Consider the following 17,123-nt stretch of genomic DNA (forward strand, 5'->3'; position numbering starts at 1 on the left):
TCATTGCAGAAGCAGGTGTTCAGGAGGAGCTGGGCTGGCAGCTTCAGCTGGGGACAAGGATTTCATCCCCACCACGTCTGTGCCTGCAAGCGGTACAGGCTGCAGCACAGCCCCAACCACTGCCCCCAGCCCAGCTGGGAGCATGCTCACAGGGCAAACAGCCCAACACATATGGCTTTCCTTCTAATGATTGAATCACAGGATGTTAAGGGTTGGAAGGGACCTTGAAGACCATCCAGTCTCACTGCCATTGGCAGAGACCTCCCACTAGACCAGGCTGACCCAGGCTTTATCCAGCCTGGCCTTGAACACCACCAGGGTTGGGGCATCCACAATTCAGCTGGGCAACTGTTCCAGTGTCTCACCACCTTCATGATAAAAGATTTCTTCCTTATATCTAATTTAAATTTCCAGTTTTTCAATTTATGCCCACTACTCCTTGTCCTATCACTACAGTTCCTGATGAATAGTCCCTCTCCAGCTCCTCTGTAGGCCCCTTCAGCTGCTGGAAGGTTTCTATGAGGTCTCCATGCAACCTTCTCTTCTCCAGGCTGAACAGCCCCAACTTTCCCAGCCTGTCAGAGAATCACAGAATCACAGAATATCCCGAGCCAGAAAGGATTCATCGGGATCATCAGGTCCAGCTCCTAGCCCAGCACAGGACACCACCATGTGCCTGAGAGTGTTTTCCAAATGCTTATTGAGCTCTGTGAGGCTTGGTACCAAGCTGTGATCACTGTCCTGGGAAGCCTGTCCCAGTGCCCAGCCACCCACTGGGTGAAAAACCTTTGCCTGATATCCAACCTAAACCTCCCCTGGCTCAGCTTCAGGCCATTCCTTTAGGTCTCATCACTGGTCATGAAATGGAAGAGATCAGTACCTGTGCCTCCACCTTCTCCCGTGAGGATGTTCAAGACCCTGATGAGGCCTCCCCTCAGTCTCCTCTCCTCCAGGCTGAACAAACCAAGGGCCCTCAGCCGCTCCTCATTCGGCCTCCAGAACTCCCCCACCCTCCTGGTCTCTTCTGGACATTCCCTAATAGCTTAATACCTTTCTTATACTGTGGTGCTCAACACTGCACACAGGACTCAACGTGAAGTGCTCCTCTTATCAACTTCGTGGCGCTCCTCTGGAGCTGCTCCAGAGTCCCACTTGCGGTACCCAAAGCCTCTCCGCAGAGCAGCGGGCTGCGGGCGGGTCCCGCCGGAGCATCCCCACGCTCCCCCCACGCTGCCCGCGCCCGGCACGGCCGAGGCCCGGCGGGCGCTGCGGAGGCTGCGCGGGGCGGGGACTGCGGAAGATGGCGGAGGCCGAGTGAGTCCCGGCGTTGCGGAGGGGCCGGGCCGGGCCGGGGCTGTGGTGCCGCGGGCGGGGAGGACGAGCCGAGCCGGGCCGGGCCGAGGCGAGGAGGGCGGGCAGCGGTGCCCCTCGGCTCCGTGCTGCCCACGGGCCGGGGCGGTGGGGCCGGGCGCGACGGAGGGAGAGGCCGGCGGAGCCGTTCCCCGACAGCCGGGAGAGCCTATGCCCGGCGGGGCTGCCCCAGGCCCGCGGCCCCTCCGCCGGCCGTGCGGGGCCGGGCAGGAGGTGCTGGCGCTGCCCGGGCGGGCTGGGCTCCCCCGGCCCGGGGGTCCGGGGCAGAACCGCCGCTCTCGATGCCTGGAGGGGCGATGGTTTGCTTTGCTTTGCTTTTGGCGTTGCCTCGCTGCAGACAGAGGGTTTCTTGCCACCTCCTGCGTGGTGTTGCCTAAATAAATCTTATTCTCGGCCACACCGCGCCGTGCCCGGTGTGTCTGGGTGGTGTCAGAAGTCGTGAATCGCTCCCGGTGCGCGGGGAGAGCACACGGGAGCAGGACCGATCTTCTCCTTAGGAGACAGTTAAGTGACTAAGTGTTTTGGAAATGTTTAGGGTGATAATTTACATGTTAACTTTTTGCGCAATACCAGCCAGACACCGTGTGGCTGCCGTGCAAGTCGTGTATGGTGCACGGTGTGTTGAAAAGCTTGGGCTGAATCCGAGTGTGCCAGCGAGGAAGGAAGTGCAGCTGAGGCTCTGGCCGTGCCAAGCCTGCAGCTTTCAGTGCGGTGTTACAGCTGTGAATGTGCATTCCTAAGAGATGAAGGCTCAGAAGTCGTGTTGGTTCAATATGTTGTGGTCTGTTCCTATCTGAGAGGAAACCTGCAGTAGAACATAAGGCTTGAAAGGAGACGTGGTCTCTGCTGTCTGCAGGAACAGTGGCCTCCTAGTCAGAAGGAATTGGTGTCTTTAGAGATTAATTGGTATCTTTAGAGTAATTTAATTTCCATGGAAGGTAATGATAGTATATATCTTTGCTGTGCCAGAGCATTATGAGCCCAGGCTGTCTGGGACACTGAAGAAGCTTTCCCGAGCATTGATCGCTTTGCTCCATTCCCCTGTTGCTCTGTGGCATGCCAGAAGGTCTTAGGGTCAATGGAAAATCTGGAAACTGGTCAAACAACTAATAATGATATGGGTAGGGTGAGAAACCACCAGGTGGAAACGATTGCATCATGCTAGTTTCAGACCTTGAATTACGTTTTGTAAACATATGTCAATATATACCCACCCAGGTGCCCTCGCTGTGGTCTGGCTGTTTACCTGCTAATAAAAATACGTTGCTGGTGCCTTGAATAACTTGTAGCTGCAGTGTTTGTGTATTGATCATCAGCTTTTCTGGAAAAAAAAGGACAGTTAAGAGCTGATTGGTGTTTACATTAGTATTGCCATGTGGGAGAGTTGATGATTATTAATTAGGCTGAAGATTCCTGTAGTTGAAGAATTACAAGAAGCAGAGTCTTGTTAGAGAGAGATACCGAGAGAGTGTAAAATGGGGAAATAATCAATGCAAGGAAATTATTAATAGTTTTCATCAAAGACAGGGACTTGGGCTGATCTCTCTCAGTATGGGGGGATTAAACTAGATCGTCTCTAAGGTCTCTTCCAACCCAAAACATCCTATGATTCTATTTTAGTTGATAATCTTGGTGCACAAAATAGGATGCAGTAAGATTCTTGCCGATGACCCAAAGCTGGCAATGTTTGCAGGGCCAAAGAGGACTGAGAAATCCTTCAGGAAAAATGGATTGAAGTTGGGTGCCAGAATTAAATAACACCTACAGGCTGAAATGCAGCATGCGAGGTCTGGAGCTGTACCAGGGAACAAGGACTTCAGTAACAGGAAAGAGAGAGACTCGAATGTAGTAAAGGATCACGGGACATGAGCAAACCACTTTATGACTGAAAAAAGAAACTCTGATCCTGTGTGGTGCTTATTAAAGAGAAATAGAAGTGTGAACTTTCTTGTACATCAGCTCAGATCATGCATTTAAAAAAAAGGAATATGCAGACTTCAGGAAGTGCCAAAAGCTGTTGGGATGGTGAAGTAAGTGGAGAGTCAAGAGTTTAGCTTATTTCCCTAGGCAAGCTAAGGCTGAGAAGGGACATAACAGTTTGAAAGCCCCTGTTAGGCACAGTATTACTGCAAAGCTTGTAATTGGGAGCTACAGCCTCCAATGCCATGTGTTGAAAAGACTCCTGTAAATTCTGAGAAATCCTGTGATTACCTGGTGGGCAAAACCCTGAGGGATACAGGGGAGACTCTCAGCTGAAATAGTGATGTTTTTGTAACTCCGTGGTTTCATTCCTGAAGGCTAAATGTATTATCCAAGCTCCAGTGCTGTGCCATCCAGAGCAGGGAAGAAAAATCTGGAGCACCTCCTTTTTGCTTGGAGGAATTGTGTTGCAGTGCCAGTGCCAGCCTTGATACAGACATCAGTGCTGGCAGTGTGAGTCAGGAAGCAGACTAAGAAGCCCAACACTTTGGTTGTTCTCTTTCGCCCCAAGATGTGTTCGTGATTACAAGTACCGTGGGGAATTGGCTGTGTAGGTGAGATCCTGTGTTCTTAGGAAGACACTGTTGCCTCCCCAAACTGCCAGTGGGAAGTTTTGTATGAACAGAACTGGTTTTCTTTTTTTTTTTCTTTTCTTTTTCTGTCTGCTGGAACTTTTTTCATGTGGTGGAGGATGTCATGATGTGGCATCACATCTTCTGTGCAGTTGACTGGAGTATCTTAACTAGCCTGGATGAATTTAACTTCCCTTTTGGCTTTCAGTCAGCAGAAGTGAATGAATGCTGGGTCCTCTGCTCTGCTGCTGTATCTTCAGAGAGCTTCCTCTGGATCTGCTGGAGCTGAGACGAAAGGGGATGGATGTTCTGGTTTGGCTCCCCATATGCCATAAATAAGAGTTAACAGAAGCCGCCACCAGCTGGCAGTTTCAAATTTAAAAACAATGTCAGGGCTTTTTTTCTGAAGTTCCGGGTGGCTAAGCTGTCGATCAAAATCGTTGTTATACATGAATGTGGCACTGAATCCATGTATAACAAGATTCATGATGGACAGGTTTGGTTTTTTTTAAAAAGAGGGATTGGGATGGGAACTCTGCCATTCCTGTAGTGCCAGCAGTTACTCATGTCAGAGGCTTCCTAGTGCAAAGGCAGGTGGAGCTCCTTTTCCTTTGCCCTCAGGTGCTTCTGTGCCTGATTACAGTTAGGATTTGTAGTAGTGTATGTCAGTTTTCACCAGAAGTGTGTGTTACTTTGGTAAATATTTCTCTGTGTTGAAGTTACTGCTCTGGTTTGCTGAGCTGTTTGCTTTTACTGGAGATTACAGACCATGTGTGCTGCAGGATTGCTGAAATTCTGACTCCAGCCCAAGAGTTACTTCTCAGATTTCACTTTCCAATTGAGAAATGTTTTTTGGTTTCTCTTCAAGAAGGGAGATCTCTGAACCTCTGTGGCTGACTTGGAATTGAGGGCTGTGTTTATGTGTTGCTGAATTATATAACTTCCAGTTGTTGCTTAAAGGAGGGGAGAAAAACAATTTATTCTTACTGCAAAGCAAGCCTTTCTTGCATTTTGATACCTATGTCATTTCTTCACCTCCTAGAATGTGCTTTCCCATTCCTAGCTGTCCCATCCCACGTGTTTCCTCCTCTGTCTCCTAGTAGAAAAAGCTATTTGTAAAACCTGTTTCCTTTGTAAGGCGTTTTTGCAGCTGTGGTTGATTCTGCTATCAAAGGACTAATTGCCTCCTCAGAAAATTCAGAAGAAAATATAATAGGCATTTTTTTAACCCAATCTCCAAATAAGAGAAATGCATGTAATGTTTCTTATATCTGCATTTTCACTCTTTTTTATTATTTTTCAGGGTTTGGGTGTCTCCCAACTGAAGAGTCAAAATACTGATTGCAAGCAAATCCTCAGTCAGCCTCTTGGATGCCTCTGATAACATAAGAAGTCATGGCAGAAAATGATGCAATGCCAACCTTACCAAAAAAGTGTGGCCCGTACATTTCATCTGTAACCAGTCGGGGCATGAATTTGGTAATTCGTGGTGTAGTGCTGTTTTTTATTGGTGTATTTCTTGCATTAGTGTTAAACTTGCTTCAGATCCAGAGAAATGTTACTCTCTTCCCCCCTGACGTGATCACAAGCATCTTCTCCTCAGCTTGGTGGGTGCCACCTTGCTGTGGCACAGCATCAGGTAAGTTCAGTCACGTGTGTATGCCTGGTGTGCAGAGGTAGTTAGGTAGTTACAAAAAACTCTGTGAGAGGTGGGGAAGATAAATTCCCTTTCAGCATCACTGTCCTTGTTGAGCTGTTGATATCCTTCTGATCTCCCCATGTATACACAAATATGAATGTGTCCAGAAATTGTTCTTCTGCTGACTTCTCTTACTGTAATGTTGTTAGTAGAGCATAACCTTTGTTTTTTTTCTGCTGGGTTAGAGTTTAACAATGTGAGGAGGTGATGCTGCTGCTGACCTGGAGTTGGGTTACAGGAGTGTGCTCCCAGACAGCCCTTGAAAATACCCTGGTGGTGTCAGACTGTGCAGCACACAGTGCCTTGTTTGAGCACAGCACACCACCCTGAGAAATGTTCTCTGTTGTGGTTCAGCTTTCTCTTTGTTCCTCCTTCCAGTCTGAGGTACAGCCTTAGCCCTGCGAAGCTGGGAGCCCTGACTGTGTCTCTGGGAGCTGAGGCTTGCAGTTGGCAGCTGTAGGGGCACGGTGCAGAACAGAACACCTCCGTGCAGTTGTGTATTTCAGATGGTGTGAACATGCTCCATTTCTCCTATGACCACATAGGGAGTTGAGCCTTCTCTGTGTTTAGCCAGTTCAAGTGAGTTGTCTGCTGTAGGTGGTAAGAACTTCTCCTCTCCTTGGAAGTATCAAGGGATATTCCAGGTTACAGGCATGATGGAATTTGACTTTCTACCTGGCTCTGAAATTCACTGGTGCTTTGGGTCAGTTTCATGCTTTACTAAGGGAATATTCTTTGCAGCCAGTACTGGTGGATTCTGCTGTGGTGAATACAGGTGGTATATTCCTAGAGGCAAGTTTTAATCAGATTGAGAAGCTCACAATTCTGAGTATTAATATGAGTCAATAAAATTGTTTTTGACATGGCATCACTGTTTTACTAATGATAATATTTAAGCCTGTTTTTTTCCTAGTAGTCTAATTGGGGTTTTTTTTGATACCTTCTTGAAATAGTACACCTCAGATGTCGTAGAGGAGCCTGATTTGAAAGGAAACCTTCCAGACAGATCCCTGAATGTTGTATTCTCCAGTGTTATGGTGGCACTTACACACCTGCTTTATCTGCTAGTTATCTTAGTCCTCTTCTTCTTGCCAAGATTCTTGATTAGTTTTTGGTTTATTTCCTGCATTTTTCTTTTATGCTTTAAACTGGTTAAACTGATTGTCTTGACAAATAAGCCTGGTAAAGGTTTGATCTTTTGTATATGGATTAGTGGGGGTTACAATGAACCCCAGCTTGCTGCAGCAGCAGTGCACGAGGTTTGCAGTGTTCACTGCAACGTTTGCACCATTGGCTGTTTGCATCAGGCTGCACCTTGTGCTCTCTTGGGTCACCTGAGAACACTGCAGCTGCCAGTGGGCACTCAGGAAGGTTACATCTTGCCATCCTCTCACAAGAAACTTGTGGACCTTTCTGGGTCTGATGGGTTGGTGGTTTTGATGGAAAGACTGGATATGGCTTATAAAGTGGATTTGATTATGGTAGCTGATTTTAAGCTACCTGATTTAAAGATACTATGGCCTTAATTGGCTTTTACCAGCAGGAGTCACCCCTGTTGAGGTGTTCAAGGTCTTTTATTTTCATTTTCAGTCTTCTCCATTTTCTTTCCTTATCTTCTAGCATACATACAGGGAACCTCTGTGGTAAATGCTGATAATTCACCCATTTTCTTACCATTTGTACGTGCACAGCCTTCCTGGAATTGACGTGAACATTTCTTTGCAGTATGGTTTATTATTATGAACAGAATAAAAGTATTTTGCATATTTATAATCAGTGGTGATCGAGGCTGCATTCAGAGAAGTCCTTTCATCCATCACCATTATTAGTCATGAGTTTTGGCCCAAGGCCTTTGGCAAGAAAATTGCTCAGGGAGGTTTTTTTCCCGCTCCAACTTTACTGATGATTTATTTTCCCAAATCCTGGAGATCAGTTTCCTCTGTGGCAGAATAAAGAGCATTTGCAGTGCTACCTCCAGCAGTGTGCTAGACTGAAGGCACTGGAAACTGTACCAATGGCTCAGGCTCTGCTGTGCTCGCACCACTACAGTCTAGCATTAAAGCACCATTATTATTCCTTAGTGGGGTTGGTAAAAGTCTTTTTAGCTGCAGTTGCAGTAGAGGGCACATTTGTGAAGAAATATTGAAAGAGCATCACAATTCCCTCAGGCTGGGATTCCTGTATTCAGCAGCTACCATAGGCTCTTGGCTTTCTCTCTTCTGGGTGAGCTTGATAGTAGCATTGAAGAGCAAAGCATTATCCAAACAAAGCCTGCTTGTAACAAGAACAAAAGAAAACACAAAATACTGATGTTATAAACCACACCAGTACTGTGGTGTATTGGTTTTGCAGCTATTTTAAACATGTTTGATGTGTGGGATTTTTGGAAGTGCCAACCTGCAAGCTACTGGTGCCCTTTCTGAACTACAGTTCAGATTTTGGTGTGGGAGAGAGCTCTGTCATCCTCTGCCCCTGGTTCAAATTGTCTCTGTATTGCTACTTCTGCTGCAGTGGTTGAAGATGCTGCTGAAGCTTACAGGGCTTTTTAAAATAATGAAATTCTTTGAAATTCCTCTTCTTTTACAGTGTGTGTTTTTGTGCTGTTTGTCCTTAAAAGATCTGTTTTAGTAGTGACTGTAATTGTCAAAGTCTAGATGGTCTTTATTCTAGTAAAATGTTGCCAGTGCTTTAACTTCAGGACCTTTTTTCTTTCCTGTCTCCACAGCTGTGATTGGGTTATTGTACCCCTGCATGGACAGACATCTGGGAGAGCCACATAAGTTCAAGAGAGAATGGTCCAGTGTAATGCGATGTGTAGCAGTCTTTGTGGGAATAAATCATGCCAGTGCTGTATCCTATATTCGAATCACATTGGTGGGAACAATTGGGCTTCCACTTAAAAAAACTCACACGGTCAGTCATGGTGAATTGTTGTTAAAGGTGTAACATGCACATTCTTGCAAGGGAAATGCAGAATATGTGTTAGTGTCAAGCTTGTAGCAGTATTGGAAGTGATGAGTCTCACATCTTTTTGTTCTGAAAAATAGTTTAATTAGAAATGTCTCGATATTGGGCTTTATGTTACTTAGAGTCTTTATGTTCTTTGAATAATTAAAGTAAGTGTGGGAAGATACTCATGTGCTAGGTATTACAGAAAAGTGCTTTAGGACGTTCCAAGCTGATGTCTTTTTAATGCTGTAGTAAGAGGTTGAGGCCCTGTCTTGAGTCATAAGTGAAGCACATGCACTTTGCAGAGAGTGGGAAAAACTCAGGACCAGGAATACCCAGGAATATACAGTGCCAGGAAGTGTTGCTACTCCCTTCTGCAAAGGATGCCATCCTTCATGCCAAGAGAGTACCCTGGGTGCCAGAGTGCTTTTCTCATGGTGCACTTTGCTGGCAGTGCTGTGTGTCCTGAGGTTTTCTGTAGATATGTGTAGTGCCTCCTCTGTCAGCTGAAACCAGGGTCTGCTTGTGAAAATTGGAGTCTCATGAAGAAAGTTGATCATCTCTGTGACTCACGTCTTCATCAGGGTCAGCTCCAACACAGTTCACAAAAATGGTGCTAAAAGTTCTGTTCATGTGCTAGTGAATCTCCTCATTCCCAGGAAGAGAGGGCACATTCAGTGAAAGGTGGGAGAGCTGGCTGAATTCTCACTGAGGCCACTGCTGAGTTTTGTTGTTGTGTAGTTTTTTCCCCACCCTCTGCTATCCAGTATGGCCTGATGAGCTGGAGCTGCCAACGTTCCAAGTCACTCCCACTGTCCCTCACAAACCTCACTCTCCTTGCCAAAGATGCACTGGTCTGCTGCTGTGGTTCTCACTGACCTGGCCTGTACCTCTTGGGTGAGCCCGTGGCAACTTTGGGGCTTTTAAGAAATAAGAATTGATAGCTCCTCTTTGTACGGGTCTGATTATTTACAGCAAATTTTCTTCAGTTCTCTAACAGCTGTTCCCCATATTCCAGGACATCAGTAATGTACTGTCTGTATTTCCTGCTTGACAGCTCTCCAGACTGCTGTCTCTTCAGCTACTGCCAGTTCTGCACATTGCCAGATTTGGTGAGGGTTCTGATCTTCTTTGACACTTTCTCTGAAGCTATTGATTTTTATCCTGTAATTATTTATTTCAGCTCGTCAAGCTTGTTTCTCATTTCTGCTAGGTCTCTCTCCAGATTTTTGTGAGAAAATAGAACAGTGGTTTCTATATTGTCATTTCATAAATTTTTTTTCAGGCCTATGAAACATGACAGGCCTCTTTTTAATTACCTGTTTTGGACAGGAGCAATGAGAATGAGTTAGTGTTTTCAAAACATTTTGAAGGATGTAAAACACACAAAGATATCTGAAGTGACTTCACAATTCTTTCACAAGTTGACAAAACTGACTTTCAATGTCGATTTACACGAACACTTTCCAGTAATATTTTCATTTTGATTTATAAAAAACATTAACATGTTAGCATTGAGCTGAATGTAAAGCATCATGTAATTTAAACAAAATTGCGATTAAGAGTGATAAATACCTTTTTTTGGTAAATCCCTGTCAGTTGAAGAAGTCTAATGCTAGATGTAAGATTTCATATTGAGTGTAATAAAGGTGAGGATGAGATGTAACATGTGCATTGTGTGTCTGTATAAAATGCTTCATTGTTTGGTAGGTGAAGAGGCTCTTCACTCTAGTACAGAGCAAAGACCCTAAAATTTGAAGAAGCGTCGTAAGTTTTTAGTTTCCTGAAATTCTGACAGTTAGAAGGCTTATTTCCTCACGTCTGATAGCTGTGTGAGAGCTGATACAGGTTGCACTGTACTTTTCTTAATGGTATTTTTTTCTGTTGTGCCTAAATATAAACAGGATGACAAAAATTGCTGTATACTTGTACATGGTATTTCCAAGCTTGTCCTTAACAACCAACACAGAAGGTGGATTTTGCCAACAATATCCAGCTGTCTCTCACTTTGGCAGCCCTGTCCATTGGGCTGTGGTGGACCTTTGACAGGTCACGAAGCGGCTTTGGTCTTGGAGTAGGAATTGCTTTCCTGGCCACATTGGTGTCACAGCTTCTGGTATACAATGGAGTTTATCAGTAAGTATTTGCTCCCCTAAAGTGAAATGATAATGTTCTGAAGCTGTTAACATTAAATGAGAATAACTGAAGGGGTATGATTTGACATGACTTTCAAAGCTGTCACCACCTAATTTTGAGCACAGCATAAATTGGACTGTTCATGAAAGCTCTTAAGTGTGTGTAAGTGAGAAATCTAGTTGGAAATGCTAATTGAAATAAAATTGCTACTTTGCCAACAATGTAACAGGCTTTGTTTGGTTGAACAAATGCAGCTATAATCAATAAGAAGCCTCCTTTGTTGTTTGCTGCAAGAAATTAAATTTCTGTAACATATATTTTTGAGTTGAAATGTCCTAATAATTGTGAATTTGTCTTGTGATTGGAGGACTCTCTGTATTGCACAATGCTGAGCTCAAAAATGTGCATTCTTTTCCAGATACACCTCTCCAGACTTCCTCTATGTTCGTTCCTGGTTGCCATGTATATTTTTTGCTGGTGGAATAACAATGGGCAATATTGGCAGGCAGCTGGCAATGGTGAGTTTGGAGGGAGAGGAGGGTTGATTGCCTTCCAGTAAAAGTTCAAGTGTACTTATCATTTCTTCCTCCAGCCAGCTGTGTACCAGCCAGCTATTTGGCTCAAGGGTGTGCAGTGAGGTAGAAATCAGCAATCATTGCTTGCTGATGTACTTAGTGAGCTGATTATACTGTTACTCAGAGCACACCCATGTTTTGCTCTGTACATTCTGTTGCATACTTTTAGGACCATGAGCTAAGTAAGAGCTCCTGTGTATAGTGGGAAATCAGGCCATCCCCAAAGTCTGACCTGCTCAGGGGACAGAAATTGCAGCCACCAGTATGTGCACAGAACTTACGGAGATCAGACTTCTCTGGGTGGAGTTTAACAAGTGCTATTTTATCACCCGTTTTGTAGAAAAATCACTTTCTTAGGTCCTTTTTACTAGTTATGTAAATTAATATTATTTTGTCAACTTCTGTTTTTCAGTATGAATGCAAAGTCATTGCAGAGAAGTCTCACGAGGACTGAGAGGAAACAATATGCACCTTTTAAACAGGAAAATGTCTGACGAATGACTGTTGGAGGAGCATAAGGAACACTTGATTATGAAATTGCCAAAATGCAATTTTTTCCCTTGAGTGATATACTTTACTGCAATCTGTGATTGCTGCTTCTAATAGAAACCTTGATGTCTGATTTTGATTACTGTGAAGTTACAATAGTATGCAATACATTTGACAATATTGGTTCAATTATAGGATTCTTTTTTCCAAATCTAAACAGTTTACCATGAATTCCTGTCAGTCTGTCATGTTGCAGTGCCAAACTGAACCTTTGCACTATGTTTCTGTAGCTGAAACTTTTTGCTTCACTTTATCTTGGAAGTTTTGAGGAATTTGTTTAACAGCTGGTGAAAGACAGGGGGGATTCACATTTAGCAATGAAGATCTCTTTCCATGATGATAGCCCATAATATCTGTATGAAATTTATGGATTACAGGTGAACTTTGATGCAATAAGTAACTGATTTATGCCTATTAACACAGTATATCATTCTTCTGACTCACAGTACAGGTGAGGAAACTCAATGCAGGTTCCATGGGTTATTGCCATAGTATTTCATTGTCTGTAGTGGAAGTATAACAGAAATGGAAACTGAATCTGGAAACTATTTGCTATTTTTCCCTTGGTACTCCCAGCATATATGTTTGTTTTTTAATTTATGTGAACCATGGACAGATTCTGAAACTGCTTGTGTGCAAAACAGGATACAGTTCAGGTCATTCTTGTACAATCCTTTAAGCTGATTTCTGTTGATAGGAAAAGCAACTTAGGGAGTTTTTATTGCAAAATTTAATTCTGCTGAAGGAAATCAGCCACTACCATATAGTGTCATAAACCCCTCCATTACCAATGTTACTCTGGGTGGTCCTTGTCCACCCCCTGCTCTGTTGGCAGGGTTCAGCAGGGACGTATTCTAGGTACTACGGTGGAGTCCTCGTTGCTGTTACTGTGTCCAGGCAACCATAAATGTATTTGTTCTTGTAGCAGTTTTCTGAGGTAGAGAAATGCTGTTACCCCTGTTTGACAGGTGCCTGTGCACAGACGGCCTGGTAGGACAGTGAGCTGAAATGGGCTGTGTGCTGATCAGTTCCCTTCTTAAGAAGGTTTTTAATGTGTGACCCATATTTGGGGGCATACATGGAATTTTCTCTTGGCTTTGCAGCTCCCTTTTAAGACCATGAGCTAGAAGAAGTGCAAGAAGGCAGAAAGCAGATTTCAAGAGGACACTGCTAACCTGTGCCTGCAGTGAGTTTGGCATGGGATGTCTCCACTTTGTTTTCCCCTTCTGTCTTTGTTGATGATGTTTAAATGTATTTGTTTTCCTTTTTTTTTCTTTAAGTACTATTTTTTAAGTCTTCCATGAAAGGTTTATAAGACATGTTACAGTCACCTAGGGAGGCTGGAGCTGGTCCAAAGAATAAGTAGATGTTTAGACAAGTTTTTATTAATAAATGTGTGAATGCATTGTACATGAAGCTTGAGCTAGGCAACTTATTCAGTCTTACCTGCTTACCTCCAAGTCTGAAAAGTGTGGAATGAGCACTTCCAAAAGCATTGTAACAAAAGATGTGGTCACAAAAGGAAAATTTCTTGAATGGGGAATTGTAAAAATAATAAATAAGCAAGTGATATATGAAGAGTTTGGTTCTGCAGCTCTGCAAATTCTCATCACCTGCAGCACACTGTCCCAGGGTGATGCTTCAGAAAAGCACCTACAGAGGCACTTTGCTTTAAGCAGAGGCAGATCATCTCTAAGTAGATTCCTGACTAGAGATTCTCTCTTAATCAAATCATTTAGCAATAAGAAGCATTTTATTAAAAAAATCAAGCTGGGCATGAACGAAGGTGAGTTCCTTTAGGCAGGGTCTAGCAATTCTCTGAAGAAGTTGGATCTCTCTCTTACAGTATTTCACCTCATCCACCTTCTTTACTTCAACAAATGGCTTCAGCTTGGTGGACAGCGTGAGAAGTCCCTCTTGAGTTATCAGGGCATGAGTGGCCTAAAAATTCAGATGTTTCATATCCTAACTGTAGGGGGTAACATGGTACCTCAGTAGCCAGTGTGCTGACTTGGTAAACAGTGTAGTTTCATCGTGACCAATGAGTGTGCACAACTGAAGATGAGTTGTTTTTGTTATTCCCATGGTGGTAGAGCTGCTGTTACCTGCCAGTCTCGATACTTGCACAGAAGCAGCCTTGTGTGTGTTGAAATGTGCAGTATGTGGGAAGTGGTTGTTGTGCCTCTGTGGCACCCACTCTACAGCACTTTGCACTCAGATTCAGCTAAACCTGGTTAGACTGTGCTGTCCGCTGACTTTTAAATTTCATTTTGGAAATTTTGAGCATGTTGTACAAAGGCAGCAATCATCCAAAATAAATTTGGGTGGAGTCCTTTATTATATGTGTCTTACTGTTTTTATTCTTACTTGACTAACATCAGTACAGGATCACATCGTGGGTGTCCTGTTGTTTCAAACTGTGCTGTGATTTTAGGGCTGATGTGTTCAAACGCTGGGAAAGGTTCATGATGAGAATGCTGACACTAACTTTAGTGGTGTGGACATGCTGCTACCGTATAGCACGTAGCTGTAACTTAGACTGTCTTAAAAACGTTGTTCAATAAAGAATGAATAAGGTATATTTTAGATACAACTTTAAAAGCACTATAACCTCTTCACCAATTAACCCTTGTAAGCTCTATGCTGTTTAAACTGGCAAATTGCTGTTAAAAGCAAAATGTGCATTAAACACAATTACAACCTTGATTGATAGGTTTCTTCTTTCTTTAAGAAATTATATTGATATTTAAAATACACTGAGGTGCCTTCTATCAGCCATCTCATAATAATTCTGACCATTTAGCTGGCATATTGGTTGCGTATCTGTATAAAAATAGTGAAAAAGAAGCAGAGAAGATCAAATCAGCTGTGATTCTATCTTAATTACCATGCTGAGCAGCCTTGGAAAATCTGCCCTTTTGAATACTTTGATAACTTCACTCACAATGCAGAAAATAGAGATTTAGATACAAATAGCTGCTATGAATATTAAAAAAAACCCAAAACACAAATGGCAGGAAAATTCATAATATATTTGTATTTATTAATGTTCTGGTCTGGATATGAACTGAATGTTATTCTGCCATTCACAGACTCCATTCATCGTGCCCATCACTGTCTCACAAAGGATGTGACAAATAGAGGTTTGGAAATGTGTAATGGAAAAGTGTCCAGGCAGAGGTGAAGACAGGGTGGGAAGAGAGGTGCATGGGGGTTTGGGATGCAGTCCCACAGCAGGACAGCACCACAACTGAAAGCTGGAAGGAGTGCAGGGGGCGAGTAGAAAAAGCCCCTGTTTGTGTTGGCAACCTGTGACCCAAAATTCCTAACTCTGCTATCAAAATGCAGCATCCTGGGCATGCCATGTGTCTGACCAGGCAGATTACAGCCAGGGAGAGAGATAACCATAATTTTGGGTAGTAAGCACTAAGATTAGCCAAAAGCACAAGAGCAAAGGTGTTTTGCTGGAAACTTAACCTCTCCCTTCCATCTGTAGCCTGGGAGAATGAAAATTCCAGGTCCTTCCTGCCTGAGGGTGTCAAATGAAAAGTTACTGGGCTTTTGAGGGAATATTCCAACTGCTGAGCTGTCAGGCTCTTGAAAAATGCACCCTGTGCCTCTCATTATAACACGGCTGCTGTAGGCAGCTAGGAGGAGAGTAAACAAAGAAACTTTTCCTCCGCAGCTTCTGTACTTCCCTGCTGCCATCTGGCTGGGAGCTGCCACAGGGACCTGTGGGCATACACCAGTCCTCCCTTTTTTTCTTTCCTGGTACATAAGGAAGGAACATAATTCCACCACCTGCATCACCCTGGACGTTTTGCATATGCTTCTTACATTTTGGAGCAGTGTTACCAATAATTCTTGATGGCAGTGGGTGAACAGAACCTGTGGAAGTGATGTCAAATAGCAGATCAGTGCTTGTGAAAGTAGGTGCACAGCTGGGCAGAGGGAATGCATGCCTCACTCTGGGAATAGCTATCTAATGCTGTTAGTTCTGATGCCAGTACTAAATGCAAAGCATGAGTAATTTTGCAGCTTAATGTTCAGCACTAAACAGTAAATGAAAGGTCAGTCCAACATGTTAACTGTCATGGAATAGTAAACACTCCTTTAATTGCTTCAGGCAGCCAGCTTGAATTTTTGGTGTGTCTGTTGTCATGTTTTGAGCAGCATGGTCCAGAGCCTTGTCCTGATTACCTCTCCCCCAGCCAAATGACAAAGCCTCAAATTAAAGGATAAACTTTATGCCTGGGCTTTTCAGGCAGCGTACTGGGAGTTTGTGCTTTGAATGTTTAAAAGCCGTGCTGGGAAAGAAGTAGGGGTTGTTTCTTGATCTGATCGGAGCTGAAATCCAGGTTGAAATGTAGTTTGGCATTTTCTTGACGGTTTCCATTCTTGTTCTTTGGTTCTGAAGCACAGAAGTTCAGTAGCTCCTGTTGCACATCCACGCTTTTTTAGCCTGCCCAGCACTGTAGCAGGTAGGAGGCAATGTATAGGAACAAAAAGGAATATAAAGTGAACAGACAGCTACTAATGTTCTTCAGGCCAAACTGGTTGAGAGCTCTGTGTCCAGTGTGCCCTGTACATCTGTGTCAGATGCACAACCTGCAGCATTTCCAAACTGAGGTTCATAGGATTCACTTTATGTACAGGCAGCAGTTCTGCCTTGTCTATGTCAAATACCCGTGCAGGAGGTGACCTGTTGTACTGTAGTTCTGCAGAGATATGTGCACACCTTGCAGAGCATTTGCAGTGGCAAGGTCCACGGGTGTAGCCACAAGGTCTGTCTTTTATGACTTTGTTGGTAGAAATTCTGAAATTGTGCCTTTGAAGCAAATATGGCAAATTAGTTACTGAAAGAAAAAATCTGTATTTATAAATATATCGCTGTCTGAATTCACGACGTAGTTTTGCTATTTCTGTTCTCTGATTAGTTCAGTGTACATCTTGTAACCAACATTTAAATATTTAATAGTTTTTGGTAATCAAACCTCAAAGCAAGATTTCTTTCACACAATTATTGGGAAAAAACGTTTGCATTAAAAAGAGAGCCGTGAGGAACAGGGTTGCACCTTAATTTACCATATAGAAATTATGCAAGGAGAGCATCCAGCATTTTCCATAATGTTGCAAGAAAGAGAAGGACAGTAAGTGATCGTTCTGATTGTACCCTGGGTTTCAAAACAAGGGTAAGGGGAGTCTTACAGATGTATTTGTATTGACTTGTTCTGGACTCAGCTGTTCTCCTCATTGGCCATGATCACCAGAATATGTTTTGGCTCATCTGTT

At 43.7% G+C, this 17,123-nt stretch overlaps 1 protein-coding gene across 2 annotated transcripts; it reads left to right on the forward strand.

The window, feature by feature from the left end:
- Positions 1 to 1,189: 1,189 nt before the first annotated feature.
- INSIG2 (insulin induced gene 2) lies at positions 1,190 to 14,537 on the forward strand. 2 transcript variants are annotated; one of them, XM_039555453.1, is made up of 6 exons: positions 1,190 to 1,314; positions 5,227 to 5,562; positions 8,348 to 8,472; positions 10,541 to 10,707; positions 11,126 to 11,225; positions 11,695 to 14,537. In XM_039555453.1, the coding sequence occupies exons 2-6, from the start codon at positions 5,319 to 5,321 to the stop codon at positions 11,734 to 11,736; spliced, it is 678 nt and encodes a 225-aa protein (XP_039411387.1). In that variant the 5' UTR covers positions 1,190 to 1,314; positions 5,227 to 5,318; the 3' UTR covers positions 11,737 to 14,537. The 2 variants fall into 2 exon arrangements, with proteins under 2 accessions (XP_039411387.1, XP_039411388.1); XM_039555454.1 differs by having other exon boundaries at positions 1,222 to 1,314; positions 5,227 to 5,402.
- The last annotated feature ends 2,586 nt before the right edge of the window (positions 14,538 to 17,123 follow it).

This window comes from Corvus cornix, chromosome 7 (genome assembly GCF_000738735.6).
Source record: "Corvus cornix cornix isolate S_Up_H32 chromosome 7, ASM73873v5, whole genome shotgun sequence".
Taxonomy (NCBI): Eukaryota; Metazoa; Chordata; class Aves; order Passeriformes; family Corvidae; genus Corvus; species Corvus cornix.